A 22,770-nucleotide genomic window follows, 5' to 3' on the forward strand; every position below is an offset into this window, starting at 1 on the left:
GCCCGCGGATCCCTTGAAGGAGTGGGGGTGGAGGGCCCCCTCTCTGGGAGAGCGGGGTACAGGCCTGGCGGAGGTGCCGGGTCCCCGGGGAAGCCCGAGAGAGAAGCGCTCGCAGCGCGGCCCAGGGTTGCGGGCGCCGGGGTCCCCGCCAGCCCGCCCCGGGGCCCGCGCCGATACCTGCTGCGTGCTGAAGTCCCAGCCCAGGCAGCAGCGGCGAGCGGCGCGCTCGGCCATGGCCGCGGATCCGGCGGCGCGCGGTTCCGTCAGTCCTTCCCGCGGCCGGACTGTCGCCGCGCTCCAACGCGCAGACACGCCGGGCCCGCCCCTCGCCCCGCCCGGCCGAACTCCCGGACCCGGGGCCCCCGCCGCCTTGCGCTCTGGCGCCACCTGCGGGCGAGCGAGGTGGCGACGCGCCGCTGCTCGGCATCAGGTGCTTTTCGCACCTGGGCGACCGGCAGCTCGCTCCCTCCAACCCCACCTCGCCCGCCTCCATCCAAATGTGCTCCCTGCGCAGACCCGGCCTTTTCGCGGCCTGCTTTCCCTTGGAGGACGCCTGGACCAGAGGATTCATCCTTAGGCCGGCTTGTTCCCACCCGTCTCTCTGAGAGCCCGGGGCCTGGGACCTCCAAGTTCGTCTCTCTCAGGTACTGGAGCCCTGTCCACTCATGGTGCTGAGTTAGGGGGCACAGGGCAATGGACCCAGAGACTGAATCCGCGCTGTCGGCAGTGAAAGCGAAGAGCCCCAATCCCTGGACCACCAGGAAACTCCCTAGGCATTAGCTTTGAAGTACTTTTTAAAATTCAGCACTGTTTTTACAGTTTACTACTAGTTATATGTATTCTCTGGTTCCCAAACTGTGCACCCAGGTGCTCTGGGAAGGTGCAGGGAACCCACAGGGGTGCAGCCGGGTAGTTTTACTTTTGGAGGGAAAGACGGGCATACTCATCTCAACCTTTGTCAGTCTCTAAGGGCACTGGTGAGTGGTTGACTGTTGACTGCTGGGCAGTCAACGGTTCTTACACTGGATTTGCTAGATTCTTTTCTAGGATAAGGCATATCTTTGCAAACCTGTGTCATAGTCATCAGCAAATCGCGGTGATTAAGCAGTCATGGTGATAAGTACTGCAGGAAAATTAAAGTGCAAAAATAAGGGCAGCGGTTTTCAGTCTGATCCTAATCTTTCAAGAGTTGTGAAACACCCAACAGGCACACACATCCCCTTAGTGAGCAATTATGCTTGTTTAAGAAGGAAATGAAATCATTTTCTCTCCCTACTTATGTGCACTAATTTCTTTAAAGAGCTTTTAAGTTGTTAGGACACAGGTATATATGAAGCTGTTTGGGTCTAACTATTGATCCTTACTAAACAGAACCATTAATCTTTTCTTTCGGCCAAGAAGCATGTGACAAAACTCAGATTCTGAAGGATGCCATGAAGTGTACAGTGTGTGGGAACCCCTCATCTGCTTGGTTGCTTGTAACAGCTCTTTCGTGTTCATTAGTGTACTGACCCCAGGTTTTGCTGCTCAAGCTGCCCCTGAGGGACACTGGGGTGGACTCCAGTTCCCCACTATTGCAAGTAGCACAGGTTGAAACATCCTCATCCATGGTTCTGTGGACCTCTGGGGGGAATTTTTTTTTTGGGGGGGTGGGTAATATCCAAGAGTAGGGTTTATACTATGTGTGCATAACTCGTGTGATCAGAGTACTGGATTACTTCTGAGAATCGCTATACTGGTCTACACTCCCACCTGGAATGCCCAAGGGTACCTGAACTTCTCCATCCTATATATATTATCTGGCATTTATATCCTTTTTGATTTTGGCAGTGTAATAGGTGAGGAGTGGCTTCTCATTATTGCTTTAATTTGCATTTCTCTCATTATTGATGATTTTGAGCTTCTCTTCATATACACTCACCAGCCATTTAGGATTTCCTGACATTCAGTGAATCCCCTGCTTATTCCCTTTGCCCATTTTTCAAATTGGGAATTTTTGTCTTTTTTTAAGGATTTGCAGGAGTTTCTTATATTTCAAGATGTAAGTTCCCAGTTGGTCTTAGGTATTGCAAATATCTTCTCCCAATATGTCATTTATCTGCTAACTTTGTCCATCTTGCCCTTCATGGACTGGAAAAATTTAATTTGAATGTAATAAAATCTGTCAGTTTTTCTCCATATTGATTTTGTTTAAGAAGTGTTTCCCCACCTTCAAGCCACAAAGCTACTTTCTGACATTTTCTACAAAGATATTAGCTTACATTTTCTTCTCTTAGCAAGGTCTATGACCAACCTAGACAGCATATTAAAAAGCAGAGACATTACTTTGCCAACAAAGGTTCATCTTGTCAAAGCCACTGGTTTTTCTGGTAGTCATATATGGATGTGAGAGCTGGACTATAAAGAAAGCTGAGCGCCAAAGAATTGATGCTTTTGAACTGTGGGGTTGGAAAAGACTCTTCAGAGTCCCTTGGACTGCAAGGAGATCCAACCAGTCCATTCTAAAGGAGATCAGTCCTGAATATTCATTGGAAGGACTGATGCTGAAGCTGAAACTCCAATGCTTTGGCCACCTCATGCGAAGAACTCATTGGAAAAAACCCTGATGCTGGGAAAGATAAAAGGCAAGAGGAGAAGGGGACAACAGAGGATGAGATGGTTGGATGGCATCATCGACTCAATGGACATGAGTTTGAGCAAGCTCCGGGAGTTGGTGATGGACAGGGAAGCCTGGTGTGCTGCAGTCCATGGGGTCACAAAGAGTCGGACATGACTGAGTGACTGAACTGAGCAAGGTCTTTGACTGAATCAAGTTTTCTTTCAGTCTAGGTGTTTGTTAACTGAATATATTACATCTTGACACACAAGTCAGTGAAAACTAATCTGAGGGTAAGCACTAGATGTAAGCTCTTCAGAAAAAGAAAAACATTTCATTTAGTAGATATAAAAATGAGAACTCATTGTAAAATAGGAAAAGGGAGACAAACATAAATTCAGTTTCTATACTCTGTTCACCAATGAAACACCCCTGAACTATCTCTTCATTCTTTAAAGTCTGCAGCCACAACATGAATTTTTCTCAAAGTTAACCTCTTTGAGAAAAACTCTGAAGAAATATGCTTTCTGGATAAAAATGCACTGTTTTTAAACTCCAATATATTTTATTCTGTTTGTATAATAATAGCAGACTAATTGTTTTTATCATTAGTACTGATTCTACTGAAACCATTCAGGCATATATACATCCTTTTAAATAAGTAGTTTTAAGAGTGAAAAGTTAGGAGTATACTGGTAGCTTTATATATATAAAGCTATATATATATAAAGTTTGATATATAGTATATATATCCCTTCCACTTTTAACACAAAGATAAAAATCACTGAATCAAAACTAATCAGAAATTGGGAAATGGAATAGAAAATTCAGGCACTTCCCTAGTGATCCAATGGTTAGGACTTGGAACTTTCCACTGCCATGGCCCTGGGTTGGGGAACTAAGATCCTGCAAGTAGCATGATGTGGCCAAAAAATGAAAGTTTAAAAAAAATCAATTATGATTCAGATTCACTAATTTAGGGCTTCCCTGGTGGCTCAGATGATAAAGAATCTGCCTGCAATGTGGGAGACCTGGGTTTGACCCCTGGGTTGGGAAGATACCCTGGAGAAGGGAACAGCTCCACTCCAGTATTCTGGCCTGGAGAATGCCATGGGCAGAGGAGCCTAGCATGCTACAGTCCATGAGGTCGCAAAGAGTTGGACATGACTGAGTGACTTTCACATTCAATAATTTATTATACCTGTCTGAAATCTTATAGATTTCATCTTGAGATATGTCAGAAATTAAATAATTCTTCTTTCTGTTCTATCTCAAAGGTAGTACAAGATTTTTGTAAGATCAGTGGGACACTATTATGAGTGAAAAGAAATGTTTTGAACTATAGCCCTTAGCAGGGCAAACGTCATACAGATTTGTTTATCCAAGTCTGAGGGTGAGGGGTGGGTCCTGCCTCTAGTTAAATAAGTAACTCAAGCAGCTGAGATTCAGATTTTTTTTAAAGCTGATCTCAGCTATTAAAATGAATGCATTTGAATCAGTTCTAATGAGGTGGATGAAACTGGAGCCCATTATATAGAGTGAAGTAAGTCAAAAGAAAAACACCAAAACAGTATATTAATACATATATATGGAATTTAGAAAGATGGTAACTATGACCCTATATGCAAGACAGCAAAAGAGACACAAATGTAAACAACAGACTTTTGGACTCTGTGGGAGAAGGTGAGGGTGGGATGATTTGAGAGAATAGCATTGAAACATGAATTATCATATGTGAAATAGATTGCCAGTCCAGGTCCGATGCATGAGACAGGGTGCTCAGGGCTGGTGCACTGGGATGAGACCCTGAGGGATGGGGTGGGGAGGGAGGCAGGAGGGGGGGTTCAGGATGGGGAACACATGTACACCCAGAGCCGATTCATGTCAATGTATGGCAAAAACCACCACAATATTGTAAAGTAATTAGCCTCCAGTTAAAATAAATTTAAATCAATGGCACCCCGCTCCAGTACTCTTGCCTGGAAAATCCCATGGACAGAGGAGCCTGGTAGGCTGTAGTCCATGGGATCGCTAAGAGTCGGACACGACTGAGCAACTTCACTTTCACTTTTCACTTTCATCCATTGGAGAAGGACATGGCATCCCACTCCAGTGTTCTTGTCTGGAGAATCCCAGGGACGGGGGAGCCCGGTGGGCTGCCGTCTCTGGGGTCGCACAGAGTCGGACACGACTGAAGCGACTTAGCAGCAGCAGCAGCAAATCAATAAATAAAGCTGATTTTGTGTTTACATCTGGAGAAAAGTTTGATGGACTTTGATGTTCCATCAGATTCTAAAGAGCCCTGAGGAGAAAAGCTCCTGCTCTTTCTGTGTTTGTATTCACCTCAGAAGCTAATTTGATTTAGGAAAACTAACCGTTGGTGTTCTTCTCTTGCATTTTCCTGGCTTTACTGCTTTTATCCCTTGGAATCTCAATTTCTCCTATTCCAGTAGTGTTTAAAGCAGATAATTAAACCCTGTAGTTTTGTATACATGAAAGGAAGGTCTGGAAATATATACTTCAAGTTTTGGGTTTTTTCAATGAGTTTCTTTTCTGTCAAAGACAGACTTAAATATTTATTCGGCTCTTCTGGGTCTTAGTTGTGGCATGCAAACTTTTATTTGTGGCATGTGGGATCTAGTTCCCTGGCCAGGGATCAAACTGGGCCCCCTGCATTGGGAGCACAAAGTCTTAGCCACTTTCCATTAGGGAAGCCTCTCCAAGATATTAACAATTATCTGTTGGAATGAGATTTAGAAACTGGTGGTTAGGGAGTGACTTCTGCATTTTAATTTACTCTGTATTGTTGAGCTTTTAACTTTTAGACTAAAAGAATAAAGAAAAAGAAAACAAGCAAACAAAATAGCAGTAACAGGGTGGATCTCAGGCTCCTTAGTACTTTTAACTTATTCTCTTAAATAATTCCTGAGTCAAAGAGGAAGTCAAAATACAACACACTGTTTAGAACCCAGGAAAAGGAAAACATCCTTTCAAGAACTTTGGGGATACACATACTCAAAAGATAAATGCATATTCTTGAATGCTTTCACTAAGGAGTGAAAAGAGCAACTAAGCCCATGCACCACAACTACTGAGCCAGCATTCCAGAGCCCACGAGACCACGTATTGCAGCTACGAAAGCCCGCCCGCTGTCTAACCTGTGCTCCGCAACAAGAGAAAACTCCGCCAGGAGACGCTCGCTCGCCGCAACTAGAGTAGCTCCAGGTTGCTACAACTAGAGAAAGCCCAAGTAGCAACAAAGACCCAGCACAGCCAAAGATAAATTAAAAAAATTGTTTAAAGAGTGAAAAGAAATGAACGAACATCACATAGTGAGCAGAGGGGCTTCCATGGTAGCTCAAATGGTAAAGAATCCGCCCTGCAATGAATGCAGGAGACCCTGGTTCAACTCCTGGGTGGGGAAGTTCCCCTGGAGAAGGGATAGGCTACCCACTTCAGTATCCTTGGGCTTCCCTGGTGGCTCAGATGGTAAAGAATCTGCCTTCAATGAGGGAGACCTGGGTTCGATCCCTGGGTTGGAAAGGCCCCCTGGAGGAGGGGCATGGCAACCCACTCCAGTATTCTTGCCTGGAGAATCCCCGTGGACAGAGGAGCCTGGCGGGCTACAGTCCATGGGGTGGCAAAGACTCGGACATGACTGAGCTACTAAGCACAGCACAGCATACATAGTGAGCAGAGTTGTGTATTCCCCAAATGTACATTCAAGTTCTAATTCCCAGTACCTGTGAATGTGACCTTATTTGGATATAAGGTCTTTGCAGATGTAATCAAATTTAAATGACTTCGTACTGGGTGGGCCCTCGTCCGGTGACTGGTATCCCCATAGGAAAAGAGAAATTTAGACACACACACAGATACACACTCAAGGACTGCTGGCAACTACCCAAAGCTAGAAGAGGCACAGAAAGGTTCTTTCCCAGATTCTCCAAAGAGAACACTCAGTTCAGTTCAGCCGCTCAGTCACGTCTGACTCTTTGCGACCCCATGGACTATAGTACGCCAGGCTTCCCTGTCCACCACCAACTCCCGGAGCTTACGCAAACTCATGTGCATTGTCGGTGACGCCATCCAACCATCTCATCCTCTGTTGTCCCCTTCTCCTCCTACCTTCAATCATTCCCAGCATCAGGGTCTTTTCAAATGAGTCAGTTCTTCGCATCAGGTGACCAAAGTACCCCACCATAATCTTAATTTTTGGATTGTAGACTCTAGAACTGTGAAAAAGTAAATCTCCATCTTTAAACCACCCACTTTGTGGTACTTTTTTCAGCAGGCCCAGAAAACTAATACACTCCATAAATCAGGGGCTCTGAAAGATACACAGCCTTTTGATGTACTTCCCTCTATGTATAAAGAAATGCCTGAATTTTACATAACTGCTGAAGTCCCTGTTAAACTGCCCACTTCTCTAAACAGTATGTCATGGACAGCTTTTCATGTCTGCAAATATAGAGCTTTAATAAACTGTATTAACTATATAATCTGAACAGTAGCATCTCTTAGTAATGACTTAAAGTTTGTTTTAAAGAAGATTGGGACTTCCCTGGCAGTCCAGTGGTTAGAATTCCACTCTTCCACTGATCGGGACATGGGTTCAGTCTTTGGTTGGGGAACTAAGATCCCATAAGCTTCACGCCCCCGCCCCCCTGCCAAAAAAAATTGAAATTAAAAAAAATTTATTTATTTGGCTGTGCCAGGTCTTAGCTGCAGCACACAGGGTCTTTATTCTTTATTGCAGCAGGGGGAACCTAACCAGGGATCAAACCTGGGCCCCCTCCCTTGGGAGCATGGAATCTTAGCCTCCAGATCACCAAGGAAATCCCCTCAAATTGTATTTTCCCCAAATTGTATATTTTTAATGTAAGAAAGCTGCAATGAACCTCCTTGTGTACACCTATCTTCGTATCTCCTCCTTTGGGTAAGTCAAGGGAGGATTCCTGAGTCAAAGGGTAGACAGAGTCAGAACATCAATATTTGTACATCATACCAAACTCCCCTCCAGAAATGCTGCACAACTCTACTGCGGTCAGGTCAGCACCCTGCTCTCTGCTCCTTCATTACTCTGCCTTCTGCTAATCTCTCTTTTTTAACATCCTCATTGATATATAAGTCACATACCACACAATCTACTTAGAGTACTCGATCAATGGTTTTGAGTGTGTTCACAGAATTGTGCAACCATTGCCACAACCAATTTTAGGACACTTTCATAAGCCCCCAAAGAAATCCCCTTGTTCATTCGTTCCCATTCTCCCCAAACACTGGCAACCACTAATCTACTTTGCCTATTTAGGACATTTAAATTAAATAGAATCATACAACCTCTGTGGCCTCTTGTGACTGGTTTACTATACTCCGCATACTTTTCAAGACTCATTCACATTGTAGTGAAGCTGAGCCTCCTAAAACAAAGTTTCCTTACCTGGTTTATGATTAACCTCTCTATTGAAACCATTATTCCTTTTCTTGTCCCCTCTGACCTTGATCCTGTGCTCACTGAACCCTAATCAACTAGAGGTATCTGATGACTAAGACAGCTACTGTTGATAACATGGAAACAGCATCTGTGTACTAAAATTGCTGTTGTAGATATCTAATGTACAAACTCAAGTTACATCTCCAGGGCAAGATGAGCTCACAGGCCCCTGAGCCATGGACCATCTAGATCAGAGAACTGGAAACTGGAAAGCTCATGACTCCTTGAAACTATGATTTTTAAAATATCAGGGAAACGATACAGGACAATGACTAATCTCAGCTTCCTTGTTCTTCCCTTTTAAAAACACCTCCAACTCGAAGTTGGAATGGATCGGAAATGTGTCCCCTGCTCCCTTTCTTGGCACTCTGCAATAAACCATGACTTTGCTGCTAACATCCAGTGTCAGAGTTTGGCCTTCTACACTGCAGACACAGGAGCCCTTTGCTGAGTAACAGTAGTGCATATAAGTACTTCATTTCTTTTTTGGGCCAGAAAACATTCTACTGTATGGATATATCACCCTACAGCCAGCAGGGTGACCCTTGTGGAAGGCAAAACTGACTCTGTGTCCACTGCCTCAAAGCCGGCAGAAGCTCCTCACTGCCCTCAGGATAACGACACAGCCTGACCTCGGCCTATGGGCATGCCTACATCTCAGCTCCCACATTTCAAGCCCTCAACAGCCTCATCTGGCTAGTGGCTAGCCTATGGCCTGTTAAAATATACAATGCCAAACTCTAGGTAATATTAGCCATTGATTAGATAAGCAAATGGCCTTCCCTAATGGTTCAGAGGTAAAGAATCTGCCTGCAATGAGGGAGACACGGGTTTGATCCCTGGGTCGGGAAGATTCCCTGGAGAAGGAAATGGCAATGCACTGCAGTATTCTTGCCTGGGAAATCTTAACACACAGAGGAGCCTGCTGGGCTACAGTCCATGGGGTCACAAAAGAGCCAGACACTACTTAACAACTAAACAACAGCAACAACAGATAAGCAAACTGGGTCCTATCTGCAAGTGACTGACAAATCCTGGCCACCTAAGGAATATTTATGTGAGGTAGGGGTGTTCTAGATCTTCTGCCAGTCACGTCTGTGGCCACCAGCTCTTTCGACCCTGCCCCATCAGTTTTCTCTGTCCAGACCCATGTCTTCCTCCCGTTCCCTGCAGCACTGGCTGAATCCTTCCACCAAAGTAACGTGAGATGAGGCATTTAAACAGAGCTAATGTGTGGGCCATCACAGCTCACAGACAGGCCTCTCCCAGAAGGAGCAAGGAAGGCCTTTCAAATAGCCTATTGTCCTGTAAGCAGAAATTTCGCGAGATCGTTTCTCCTGGGCCTTTCAAACCCCTCTTTGGAGGCAATCCTGGGAAATTGAGTAAAGAACAGAGAAATCAGAAAATGATATCTTTATACATTTAGAATGGATAAACAACTAGGTCCTAGTGTATAGCACAGGAAGCTACATCCAACATCCTGGGATAAACCATAATGGAGAAAAACATTAAAAAAAAAAAAAGAATGTGTATATGTGTATAACTGAGTTACTTTGCTCTACAGCAGAAATTAGCACCACATTGTACATAAATCAACCATACTTCAATTTTTTAAAAAAATGGTATTTTAAGATGGAGTCCTAGACACCAGCTTCTTACTGTCCTGAAGTTTGGGTGCCCTGCTGCCCTGCACTCCAGCCCCTGCCCAGGAGACCCTGAGGTTCCATGAAAACACTCTTTCCTCCCTTCCCACAGAATCCCTGGGGAGTTAGCACCTCCCTGCAAATTGGTAATGATCTTCCAAATAAACTCTCCCAGGGAGGAGAGAGAGAGAGTGGAGTCCAGGGCCTGACCCAAACGTTTCTAGGTCTGACCAGTAGCTAAGGAATCCTGGGCCCTGCCTGGAGGAGCCTCTACACTGACTGGGAAGGCAGACTCACCTCCAGGGCAGCCAGGACTGTGAGCTGGGGTTTGAGCATTATCCTAAGGGTGGTGGAGGTCAGAGGTCAGTCGGGATGGAATCATCAGGGAAGACACAGCCCTCCCCTCTCCACAGGATGAGAGTGAGATAGGTAATCCCCAAGGGGTGCTTATTTGGGAAAAGCAAAGCAAAGATGGTGTGAGAAAGCCTTGTGCCATGGCACGAAAGGGAGACTTTCTCATTCCTTTACATTCCACCCCTCCCTTGACAGGTGAGCACACAGGGGCGGGCCTGTGGAATCTGTCCCCAGCCTGCACTGGAAGCAGGAAGACCACCCACACTAGTGGACACCTGAGCTAAAGGAGGTGGGCAGCGTGGAGGCGAGTGCTGCCCTTTCCCAGTCCTGGCCCTCACAGACACGACTCACCCGCACACCCCAACCAGATGACTCCTCGCTGTCCCCAGAGGCCACTCTCCTCCAGGTTTGGGCCCCTGGGTCCTCTGGACACAGTGAATTTTGACCTAGTCATCTCAAGTGAAACATGGTACCTTTATTGGAATGAATCATATGCTAGTTCCCTGAGAGGTGGGAGGGCCGGCCTTGGAGCAGGACTGACCCTGCCCCCCCAAGTTGGAATAGGCCTAGAATTCACAGCCCCATATCCAGCCGCTCAGCTCCCACCCGAGGTCATGCGGGGGCCTGGTGCTCAGTCCTCCTCCTTGCCTGTTTTTCTTCTTCAGAGTGCAAAGATGGGCTGGAGAGGCCATCGTGGTCTACGCTTGTCAACCTGGCGTTGAGAATGGTGTTCTTGGCTGCTTCTTCGTCATTCAACATGTCCTCATTCGAGAGTTCCTCGCTTATGCTCCTGAAGAAACCATTGGAGAAAAAGTCTGAGCTGCATCCTTTTAGGAGCTGAGAGAACAGGCCAGGCCTGGCTCTGCATTCCTGAGAGGCGGAGCTTTCCCATGCCTTGGTGGGTCCCCAGCCAAGCTTCTGTGTGAGCCTAGGAGGGGTCCTTGCCTCCAGAATCAGGCCTGTTGCATCTCCCAACCCTGGTCAGACCCTTCGCTCTTCTGCATCTTTGGAATGCTGTTTACCATCTTCATCACTGGCATTTACTGGGCACTTGCCTTGTGCCACTGTGCCAACCACTGTATTGTTTATTTATTTAATTTTGGTTTTTGGCCTCACCGCACGGCTTGCAGGATTTTAGTTCCCCGACCAGGGATGGAAGCCCAGGTCCTTGGCAGTGAGATCACAGAGTCCTAACTACTGGAATGGCAGGGAATTCCCAACCACTTTATTTGGGGGTAACCTTCCCAATTCCTGTGAGAGAGGAAGGCTAGCTTCTATGTCTCTACCGCTCCATGCCTCAGTTTCCTCATTGGTAAAACGAGGGATAGTGCCCTTGTCACTACTGCATGTGGTGACTGTTAGGACAAAGGTGGAAGGGCACGCAACGAGGACAGGCCTTGACACATGGGAAATGCTCCATACACGTTAGCCTTTGCTGTTATCACGCTGTGATCCCATGTTGCAAATACGAATCTCGGAGGTAGTGGGTAACCTCCCTGTGCACATGCTGGGAAGGGTGAGCAGGGAGAGAGCTCCAGGCTGTCTGGCTCCGGAGCCTGTGCTTTTAGTTACCATGCTGTCCCCCTGCTGCATGCCACTCCCCCTCTCCACAACGGACCGAACACCTATTCATCCTTCAAAGCCCTACTCAAATATCCTTTTTCTGGGAAGCCTGCCCCAAATCCCTAAACTAAAGCTCCTCCCTCCTGGGGTTCCTATAGGTCCTGTATATTCCTGTGTCAGAGTCCATTGGTGAAAACTGTTTGCATATCTGTCTCCCTTGCTCAAGCCTGGGAACCTCTTACCTCTGACAGCCCAGCTCTGGTACCATGCCTAGCTCAGGGGCTGTCAATGAGAGTTTGAAAAAGGAGACAAGGGAAGTAGGCCGATGGTGGGGAGGAGGACTGAGGAAGCAGTGGCAGAGGCCCCTGTGCTATGAGCAGAGGGCACTGGGAGACAGCAGGCAGCCTCTGCCCCTCCCTGTTGCTCAGGTCCAGGGAGCGAGTTGTGGCTCTGCTGGCCTAAATCCTAGAAGGAGTGTTTCTACCAATCCTGACAAGCCTTCTCCAGGGTCACTTAGGAGACCAGACACCAGAGAGCCCATAAAGCAGTTTGCCAAGTGGGGTCCTGGGCTACTGGGGCCAAGAGGCCAGAGTCATGAACCGAGACTGGGTCCCTTTGGTGACTTCCCTGGCTGTCCACTGGTTAAGAGTCCACGCTTCCACTGCAGGGTGCACGGGTTCAATGCCTGGTCAGTGAACTAAGATCATCCATGCTGTGTGGTGGTATGGTCAAAAAAAAAAAAATCATAATAAAATACTGGGTCCTTTTTGAGGAACTGGGAGTTCAGAAAGGAATGGAGAAGTACTCAGAAAGCTGATTCCAAGCCAGTCCTCTGTGCCCTGGGAGGGGAGGAAGCCCAGAACATCGCCACGGGCATCACTCCAGTGTAGACAGGCATCAGGGGATGAGGAAAGAAGAAGGTCTGGCCCACGCTGGATCAGGAGAGCCAGACAGGATGGGAGCTGGCAGAGGCTGGGCTGGACCAAGGCAGGCGGCAGCATCCAGGAGAGCAAGGGAGTCTGCTGTGAGTACACAGTAGCCTTTGTCTCATAGGCCTTCTGGCAGTGGGGCGGGGATGGATAGTGTCTGACATGTTCTCATGGCCAAAGGCTTGAAAACCAGGCCCTGTTCTGGGCAGAGCCCGGAAGCCATGCACACCCACCTTGTACGTGGGGTAATGTGCTCCAGGCTATCAGGCAGAGGCTGATCGTGGGTTTCTGGCAAACTAGAGCAGGAGAACAAAGCCACGGAGGCCGAGAGGCAGCAAAGAACGATGGGTAGGATGGCAATGTTCTGGCTGACGAGTGTCAAAGAAGAGATGCCTCCAGCTGCCCAGGCCAGAGACACTAGACCCAGACCTGTTGCCCTGGAAGGGGAGGTGAGAGTTCATTTGGAGGCTTTTTGGGCCCAGCGACTGGATTGGGTGGGAAAAGCAGCTTCCCCAAATCCCACACCCTTATCTCTACCCTGTCCAACTCACTGTGCAACCTTGGAGAATTTAGTTCCTTGTTATTGCAAGGTAGGTAGTAATTTTTTATGAAGCAAGGAGTGGGAGAATTATAAGGCTCATACACCATAGTGTGGGTGTGAGAGGGTGGGTGGGGAGGGGGATACTACAGCCATCATCAAGGGTTCCTCTGGAGAAGGGCCTGAACCCCAGAGTGGCCCAGACACAGTTTAAGGAGTTAGTGTAAGTCAGGGACTGGAGTCAGACAGCCTAGGTCCAAATCCCACTTTTGCCATCTGCTTTGTCTGACCTTGACCCAGTGCCCTTACCGCTCTGATTTCATGTCTGAATTAGGGCTGATGATGGTGTTGGGGGGATATTTTGGGTGAGAGTTAAATGGAGTAACCCATGTAAATTGCTGAGCAGGGTGCCTGTCAGCAGGTGAATGCCCAATCTCAGCTGCTGTTATTCATTCTATCATTGCCCACCCCTGAGCATACCCCGCCCCCACCAGCACCCACCAGGCCCCCTACCTGAGGACAGTGGGGAGGAGTTCAGAAGTGTAGATGTAGAATATGGTGATGGAGGCGGCCAGGTTGAACTCTCCAAGCAGGGTTATCAAGACCACAAGGGATTTCAACTCTGTGGCCAGACGATGCAGCCACCTGAGTCTGTGGCCACCCTTCCCTCGGGGCAGGCTGGGGAGGCCTGCCCACTGGCCCTCCCTCAATCCCCCTCAGAAGGCGTCGGGACAGTCCACCCCTACCACCTGGTCAGTTGGCCAGCAGACTCAGAGAAGGGCCAGTCTGCTAGAGGGAATAAGCGCTTCAGCAGGCAGAGTTGGTCAGTAGAGTGGGACCCATGTCGGTTCTCAGGCCATCATCTACTGTGCGGACTCAGGTCCTGCATCCCTGCCTCCAGGCTCTCTGTGATCTTCCACATGTTCACCGAGATCCAGCTTCCCCTGCCCCACCGCCTGCTCCTTCTGGAGCATCCGTTCAGCCCCAGGCTGGCACCTTGTGTGCCTGGCTGCCTGCTCAGGGCTCTCCCTACTTCTCCTTCATTCTCTGCCAGGTAGAGAAGGGCAAGGGGGCATTTAGTCCCTGGGGCCTGAATGGCTAGACATTCCAGGATGCCCAACTCTGGGGAGCCAGATTATACACTGGAAGAGGCAGAAATGATTTTGGGAAACCCCATTTTTCAGGTCTAGGGGAGGTGAACCCCTGGCTCACTGACCTGGAGCCAGGAGTTCCAGCTCCTCCCCTACTAGCCCCTGTGGGACCCTGCCCTAGGCCTCCTCCCCATGCCCAACTCCGGGTCTGGCTTCACTTGGCTGGGGGATGAAATTGGAGACCTAGTTTTATTTACTGGGGATTTTCCTCCTAGTTTGTCTAGTTTCAGACAGTTCTGCTTAGCTCATTATAGACCCACATTTTAAAAAAACCACTGAACAATAAAGCTGAATCCTGGCTTTGTTTCTTCTGTTTTGTTTTAGCCAGTCAACACTGCCAACAGCAGGAGAGGGAGAGAAAGGGTCCAGGTCAAGACAGACAAAATTGCACCCCCCAGGGAGAGTGAGGGAACTCCACGAGGCAGATCCTGGACACAGCCTCCCCGACCCTGGCCCCAGAGGCTGAGGGGGCTGTGGTAGCCATTCTGATCAGGGGAATGAATGCTGCCATCTTAATGTCCATATCCTCAGCCCTGCCACATTCTTCCAGCCTTGTGACCTGGGGCATATGCACTGTTCTAGGACTCTTCACAATCTTGAAAATATTGAGAGTCCGCCCTCCCATTTCCTTCCCTGGTTCTGAATTGACAGGATGCGGGGCATGGGGCTCTCCTGGGAATGAGGCCTCCATGCAAGAATTGTTCCTGAGAGCTTGGCCCAGTGTTATGCTCAATCTTCAATGCGCAGTTGAGTTTTTCCTGGTGAGGCTACAGATGACACAGGGCTGGGGTAGCAGTTGATGACTACTTCTACTGCCTCTGTTCGCATTTAATTATTGACGTGGGTAGGACTCGAGGGGAAGAAGGCTGCCCGCTCTCCTGCCCAAGGACGATTCCTCTGAACAGCACCTCTTCCCCTCCCAGGGCCCTGGGACCTTCCAGTGCCCTGTCCTGGGAGGCCCCTCTTCACCCGTTCTAGAGAACGGTTCCCTTCTCGGGAAGTGCTAGGGCCACTGTAGGGCTGGCGGGCTAGGGATGCAAGAGGCTGACTCTCAGGGTGTTGTGTTGGCTGGATAGGGGCAGGAGGCACGAGGTAGGGATTCGAGGAAGCTAGAAGGTTGGGGGGTACCATCAGGGAGGTGGAAAGGGGCGTTGTGGAGGCTGTACCTGATGAGAGCGTAAGGCTAAGGAAGCACATGATGGCTCCTTGGAACAAAGCCACAATCAGTGTTCGTCTCCTCTTCAACTGCTCAATGAGAAAGATACAGCAGAGCCGGGCGGGCACCTCCATTATGCCAGGAATCAGTTGTGTGAGGTAGGTGTCCACACCCAATTCCTTTATCTTGAGGCTCAGGATGTAATAGTTGCAACCAACAGCAAACCTGGAATTCATTACCGGAAGAGAGAGACACTCCGAGAACGACACACGGAAAGCCAGGGCCAGGAATAAAGACAGGCAGAGGAGAGCGTGGCAGGGTGGTCATGGAGGACAGGAGCAAACATAGAGATCTGGGTTCTCAGGCCTTGCTCCCCACCGGCCCCCCAACATCTATTCTCTCCCTGGATCCCTGAACTGCAAGCCCATTTGCAGTCCCCGCCGCCAGCCCTGGGTACTCACCATATGCTGCACATCACCAAGGTCAACTTGCGGAGGTCCTTGTTGCTATAGAAGTCCAAGATAGAGGCCGAAGCCACCTTCTTTCCAGGCAGTTGCAACTACAGGACAAGCAGGACCGGCCACAGGCAGGGCCAAGACCCCAGCTTGCTCCCCGCCAGCAGGACTCACGAGGTCCCCTGCCCTCTGCCTCCCAGGACCAGCCTGGCCTCTGGCTTTTCCCTGTCAGGGTTCCATTTTGCTGTCACTATTCTCCTCAAGCAGTGGGCTGGGGACATCCTCTGGGCCGAGGTCCCACCTGAAAGGATGAGGAGGGAAGAGGCCCCTACGTAGCCCCCCTGCCCAGGCCCCGGCTCCAGGCCAGAGGTCTCTTACCTTATCCAGCAGACTTAAAGGAATGGTCTTTTTGTTCACACCAGCTGCATAGCACAGCGTTTGCTTGGCCTCCTCCAGCTTCCCTTTCATTATCAGCCACCTTGGGGACTCTGGGAGAATCCTGCATGGCCCATCTCTCTCTCACCCCCCACCCCAAGATGCCCCACAGACCCAAGTTGGCCCCATCCCAGCCTCAGCTGTGGCCATTCTGTTCCAGCATGAGGTGACTCAGATGTTGGAGGCTTTGAAGGTGACCGTCATCCTCGGACTCCCATCCCCGCCTGCCCCCCCTCCCCCGCCCAAGTCATTCGCAGTATCCACCACTGCTCAGTGACACCCCGGCCACTGGCTGCTTCTGCACCACAGCTTCTGTCCCCCTCAGCCACCTCTAACACCTACTTTCTATCTTAGGGGGTGTCCCCACCTGCCCAGACATACTGAGGCCACTTCCCTCTGCATCCTCTGTTACAGCGTTGTTCTCATAGTTGAGGATTCTCTTGTTTCCTATCCCCTAATAACCTGGAGAGTATGGGAGGCAGGACCCCAGTTTTGACCGCAGGGCCCAGCCCCTGCCTGGGTGAATGGAGGTCTCTACTCCGGCCCACTTCCTCCTGGTCACATCTCCCGTTGCCTTTGACCTCAAAATAACCCTAGGTCCTTGGTTCTTCCTAATCCTTCCAAGTTGAAGAACCTACACAGCTTAACATTTAAAGCACTTCTTAAGTGTCCTTATTTTATCAGTCTGTTAATCCTCTGCCCAAACCCAGATCTAGTAGGACTATTCCCATTTTATTCTCAGCTTCAGGACCTAGTGGCTTGCCCAAACTCACAGAGGCGGAGCTGGTATGAACCTCAGTCCCCTGGAAAGGCACTCTCAACAAAACTTTGCCATCAGCCCCTGCTGATTTCTTGTAACTGTCCCTCTTCCTGCCCCAGCCTGGACTCTGTGGCTGGCCACTGTACACACACACCCAGTTCTCTAGAGACAACTTCATCCCCTCTACCTGCCCCTGCTCCTGTTTCCCCTCCAGCCCCTTAAGGGGCCAGCAACCAGTCACTCTGTTATCCTCCTCCATTCTAAGGCTACAAAACTGTCCTCAAGTCATTAAACTGGGATGTCTCCAAAAAGATGGGAGATTGACCACATGCCTACTAAAAAAGAGGTGTGAGGGACTTCCTTGGTGGTCCAGTGGCTAAAGTTTCATGCTCCAGTGCTCGGGTTTGAACCCTCATAAGGGAACAAGTTGCTCAGTCGTGTCCAAATCCTTATGAGCCCATGGACTGTAGCCCACCAGGCTCCTCTGTACATGGGATTCTCCAGGCAAGAATACCAGAGTGGTTGCCATTTCCTTCTCCAGAGGGATCTTCTAGACCCAGGGATTGAGCCTGATCCCACATGCTGCAACTAAGAGTTTGCATGCCACAAGGAAAATGGAAGATCCCGCATGCTGCAACTAAGACCTGGCACAATCAAATAAATTAATAATAAATAGCTTTTTTAAAAAGGAGTAGGAGAGATAGGAAGAAAGATTTAGCAAGTTCATGAAGCCCAGAAGTGGAAGAAGTGGGCTGAATGGGTAGGCAATGTCCCTGCCGCACAGCTGGAGTAGTGAGAGGTCAGAGAACCTTGCTCCTGGCTTCAGAGGACCCTGGAGACCCCAGTCCTCAGATGTGGAATAGTTGGCACTGAAAGCATAGGAGAGGCTGAAACTGAGGAGGACCCTGTGAGGATCCTGGGTTGGAAACCTTTCTGTGTCCCCCGTTTCTTGTTTGTAGGGAACAGACTCCAACCTCCATGAGTGTCCCTGAATTCCAGTGGACTAATCAGGGAAGGGAGGGGATGCAGAGACAAGGAAGGAACAGCCAAGAAACAGCAGAGCAGGTTTGGGGCAGGGTCCTGGCTCAGTCTCAAGGGATACACATAACAATATCTTTTGAGTTTTTTATAAAGCCCCCAATAAATGGAAGCTGTCAGCATTCTTCATTCCAAAGAAGACTGCCTAAGGCCCAATTAAAGGGACCAGAGAAGCTCATCAAAAGATTACTTGAGGACTTCCTTGGTGGTCCTGTGGCTAAGACTCTGTACTCCCAATGCAGGGGGCTGGGTTTGACTCCTGGTCAGGGATCCCACATGCCACAACTAAAAAGATCGCATGTGCTGCAACCGATTCGGCACAGCCAAATACATAAAACAAACAAACATATATATATATATATATATTTTTTTTTTTTTTTTAAATATTACCCGAAACCAGATTAGAGGAGTATAGGTCCTGCACATACCCTAATCTTATCAGCAACTCTGCCCTTGAACCATTACTATAAAACTCCTCATTGAATCCTCTCGGGTTGGGACACAGTTTCTGGGGCAGGAGCCTGCTTGTCCCCCCCTTTTGTCTGGCAAAGCAATAAGGCTTATTCTTTTCTGTTTCACTCAAAACTGTGTCTCTAAGATTTGATTTGGCATTGGTGCACAGAGGCTGAGTTTTCAGCATCAAGGCTGAGAAAGAAGAGAAATGCAATGAAAAAATGAAATCAGTGAAAAAGGAAGAATCGAACATGGAACTTTTTAACCTGAAATTTCAGCTGAATTCCTAAAGCTGGTAAGAATGTCTGATAACCTCACCTACTAAGGACAGGTATTACCACCTTCAGGACAGCACTTATTATTTGAAAAAAAAAAAAAAAAAAAAAACACGGCCCAGTGGCCATCTTCCTTTGCCAACCCGAAAGGCTAGAAATTTCCTGTTCATGGAAGTGAGAGAGTCCTGAATCTCTTCCCCTCTCCATGTTGCTCATCTACTCATGAAAGGTACAGTCTTCAAGTCAACTACTCAAGCCTAATGAAAGGCACAGTGTTGCAGAAAGTGAGTCTGTCCTTACATTCTGTGGCAAGATGATCACTGCTTCACCCAGAACTGCCAAACCCTTAACACGGTGATTTCAGTTTACTGCCTCTCTGCCTTCTTTACTGCCCTCTCCTTTTGCCACCCGGATGACCCTAGTTTTTCCAGGGCCTCCTCACTCCTCAACCTCCTCTGGCTCCACAGAAGCCACCTCAAGGTCACCAAGACCAACAGATGCTTCTCACCTTTCTTGCCTTCAACTCTGACCATTCCCTAATCCTTAAGCTCTTGCCTTGCAACATTTTTTTCTTCTGGTTTTCTGACCACCTCTCTGACATCTCTTTGAGGATCCCCTCTGATGGCATTAACGCTGGAGTTCCAGAGGCTCTGCCCTTGTCTCTCTCTCATCTCATACACTTTCTCCCAGGGAAAATCCCATGCACTCCAACCCTTCACGGACTCCCCACCCTCCTAGTCTCCAGCCCATCAGACCCATCCTTGTGCATGTCCTGTATTTGTTTGCTCACCAGATATAGCAGATGAGTGGGAATATAGGTGTTCCACCCAGCAGAAACAGCAGCCGCCAGTGGGGAAGGCTGTAGGCAAGTCCTGTCAGGAAAACGACTCCCATGGCGAAAAAGCAGTGTCCCAGGATGAAGGCGTAGGCCCGGTGCATGCCCATTAGCCACTCAGTGACTATGCAGAGGACAGAATCAGAATCAGCTCAGGGCTCACAAGGCTGCCCTCGCACCCAGCCTGCTGAGATGCCCCAGCTCTGCTCAGGGACTGGCGTTCTCCTGCCTGCTTGGGATCTGGGTCCAGAGACAGCACCTCAAAGCCACAGAGAGTGCCTCAGTGTCCCCAGGGCACATTGCAGGCCCTCGCCTGAGCTCCCAACCACAGAGGTAGCCTGCACTTTGTCCTCAACCTGGCAGTTCCCTCTGAACATCTCCTGCCTGACCGCACACCTGTCACTGAGAAGGCCTGGCCCTGGGCACAGGACTTCACATGTGGCCTGACACACGCGAGGCATCACTGTCCTTGTCTTTGCTCTTATGGCATCAGTGCTTCGGCCACTTAGAGCTCAGCCTCTATGGAGCACCCAGTTCCCTCTGGCTGGGACTCTGGAAATTTCCCAGTGAGAAGCTGGAGCAGAGTTCCCCAGCAGGTTTCACACAAGGCCATGGCAGCAAGAAATGTATGGGTGCGTGGGAGTTTTGCATCACAGGTTGGGCGGGGGCGGGCAGAAATCCCAGCTCTTTGACATAACTACCGTGTGATTCTGAGCAAGTTGGTTAACTTCCCAAGGTTCAGATATCTTCCTCAGCTAAAGGAATAGCAGAATAGTCCCTGCTGAATAGACAGCTGCCAGGATGAAAGGAGTCAGTATGTGCTTACTAGCTACCTGGGCTTTCTTAAGAGTTGAATAGGCATAAGCCATGTAGGTGAAGCAAGGAGTGTGAAGGGGATGGGGATGTGCGGGGTACCAGGGGGATGATGGGGCAAGGGCAATGTGGACACAGATTTTCTGGCATCCCTAAGCCTCCACTCGCCGCCAGGTTGGGCCACAACCCTAACTGTCTGGTGGGTTCCCAGCAGGTGCGCGCCGGCCCCACCCCCTTCCCAGCGCCCCGCCCCCAGCGCCCCGCCTCACGTAAAGCCGAGCTGCCGATGGCGTAGCCCACCACGGCCTGGGACACACAAAAGCGGAAGAATATATACTGGTTAAAGCTGCTGACAAAGGCTGTCCCGAAGCCGAAGATGACCAGCTCCAGCAGCGACAGCAGGATGGTGGGGTAGCGGCCCAACCTGTAGGCGTGGAAGGGCGCTCGCGCCGAGACCGTGGATCTCCGCGGGTGGCCCCACTCCGCACTCAGGACCAGATCCAGAGCCGTCCACCCGCCTCTGGAGTGCCCCTACCCTTGCCTCCCTTAAATTGAGACTCATTGGCTCTGAATGGCCACGAAGAAGAGGGAGGGATGTCCCAGCGCCCAGAGGAAACTCCAAAAGACTTACTTGTCAGTTATGAACCCGAAGAGGAAAGCCCCCGTCAAGAGCCCAGCCAAGAACATGGTATGCACGATTTCCTTGTTTGTGTCCTCGCCACACACCAAGTCAAACTGGGGGTTATATGCAGGGATTGGCCACAGGCCTCCACCCAGGGCCTTCTTGATCCAGAGACTGAGCCTCTACGCAGGGTGGGCTTTTAGGCAAAAGGGGCCAGGGACAATGGCAGGTAACTTGTGTGCAGCAGGCCTCAGCTGTTACCTCTGCATCCCACTTACACCTAGCAGACTCTAGGAATTAGGCCTGGAGAGAGAGACTGGAGACACAGGCCAAGAAAGGGCATAGAGGGACAGGTAACTGAGCGAAGGCCAGAATCGCCAGACTCTTTCCCAAATACAGATGCTAGGCTCCAGGCTAGAGAATCAGATTGGGCAGGCCTGTGCTGTGAAAGGGCCAGGTAACAGCTTAGGCTGAGAAACTGTTAAGAGGTACCAGATCAAAGCTGTTGTTTCCCCAATTCTGTAACTTGTGTGATTTCAGAAGGCAGAGCCACAACTCCAGAAGCAGTTTCCTGGACAGATGACAAACACTGCCACCTGCCCCTACCCCAGCCTACTCTAGCTTCCTGGCTAAGATTGGTAAGCCTAGGGCTGGGCAGAAGGAATCCTGTTTCTGCCCTGGCCGTGCCCCTGTGGGGTGACCTTGGGCCAAATGCTTCACCTTCGTGGGTCTCAGTTTCCCCCCCACTGTTCAGTGGGGGTGAAGGCACATCTCTGGGGACCTGGGGTAGCTTCAGACAACTCGGGACAAGGCATACCTCATTTATCAGTGACCGCCTCTTGGCCTCAGGATAGATCCACCCATTTTGACATGAGTCTGTGTGATTGAGGCCAAATTGGATGATAGAATCCAGATTCCATTCCACAGGCACGTACATGAGGCAAGTCAGGAAACTGCCATTGGGTGCACGGGGCAGGGTCAGATTCATCTGCTCAGCCTCTGTCAGGTTGCTGCCCACTGCCAGGATCCAGCTGGTGTTGCAATAGGGCTTTTGGGGTGTGAACAAGAAGGTATCAGCAAACATGAAAAAGGAGGCCAAGAAGGTGGGAATGAAGTTGAGGGCCACTAGCCTCCGCTGGAATGTGCCAAACTCCCCCACCACATCCATGATGTTGGCTAATTTATCATCCTGGGCATCTATGGCCCTCAATCTCTGTAATAGTATATCCAGAGAACAGGAACGGGGGCTTTCTGCTCCGTCATGTTGGTGGAGGTTTCTGGGATGAGGATGAGATTTGAACTCTATCTTGAGGCTGTTTTCCTTTGCCATCTCTGCAAAGAAAGGATGCAGCTCAGTCTTCTCTGACACCACTTTTCAGAACATCAGAGGCCAGTGTGGGAGCCACTGGCCAGAAAGTGGCCTCTCTGGCTTGAAAACAGTTTGGATCCCAACCTCGATGGCCTTTGTAGTTCCCTCCTCTGTTTTGGAAATTTCTTAATTTGTCCCCCATTGTCCTACCCGTTGCTAACATGTAAAGCACTTAAGATTTTTTAATGTGTTAGAAAATGCTCTGTTATCATGAATTCTGTTGTCATGAATGGCTAAGTCCTGAGGCGCTCCCCTGAAACTTCCCCCCAGTAGAAACTTTGTTTACAC

General features: G+C 49.4%; 2 protein-coding genes across 2 annotated transcripts in view; both read right to left on the reverse strand.

Annotated features, from left to right (window-relative positions):
* Positions 1-296, reverse strand: part of XYLB (xylulokinase) — a 41,077-nt gene extending 40,781 nt beyond the window's left edge. The window contains exon 1 of the mRNA XM_052640058.1: positions 178-296. Coding sequence (XP_052496018.1) covers positions 178-234 — 57 coding nt within the window. The 5' untranslated portion in view covers positions 235-296. The remainder of the gene's footprint in view (positions 1-177) is intronic.
* Positions 264-22,443, reverse strand: SLC22A14 (solute carrier family 22 member 14). Its single transcript, XM_052644448.1, has 11 exons — positions 21,931-22,443; positions 21,123-21,226; positions 20,761-20,915; positions 19,634-19,802; positions 16,261-16,381; positions 15,889-15,986; positions 15,449-15,652; positions 13,634-13,798; positions 12,833-13,019; positions 6,798-6,833; positions 264-671 (listed from the first exon to the last, which is right to left on the reverse strand). The coding sequence occupies exons 1-11, from the start codon at positions 22,441-22,443 to the stop codon at positions 264-266; spliced, it is 2,160 nt and encodes a 719-aa protein (XP_052500408.1).
* Positions 22,444-22,770: the final 327 nt, after the last annotated feature.

The sequence above is a fragment of the Budorcas taxicolor genome, chromosome 1 (assembly GCF_023091745.1).
Source record: "Budorcas taxicolor isolate Tak-1 chromosome 1, Takin1.1, whole genome shotgun sequence".
NCBI classification, from domain to species: Eukaryota; Metazoa; Chordata; class Mammalia; order Artiodactyla; family Bovidae; genus Budorcas; species Budorcas taxicolor.

What these genes read in the sequence shown, in the direction of transcription:
- SLC22A14 (XM_052644448.1), bottom strand. Translation starts at nt 22,443, where the DNA reads ATGGCAAAGGAAAACAGCCTCAAGATAGAGTTCAAATCTCATCCTCAT. An exon ending in GGCGGTCACTGATAAATGAG is followed by an intron (nt 21,227 to 21,930) that starts GTATGCCTTGTC and finishes TATAACCCCCAG; the next exon opens with TTTGACTTGGTGTGTGGCGA. An exon ending in CCACTCATCTGCTATATCTG is followed by an intron (nt 16,382 to 19,633) that starts GTGAGCAAACAA and finishes TGGGCCATGCAG; the next exon opens with GATTCTCCCAGAGTCCCCAA.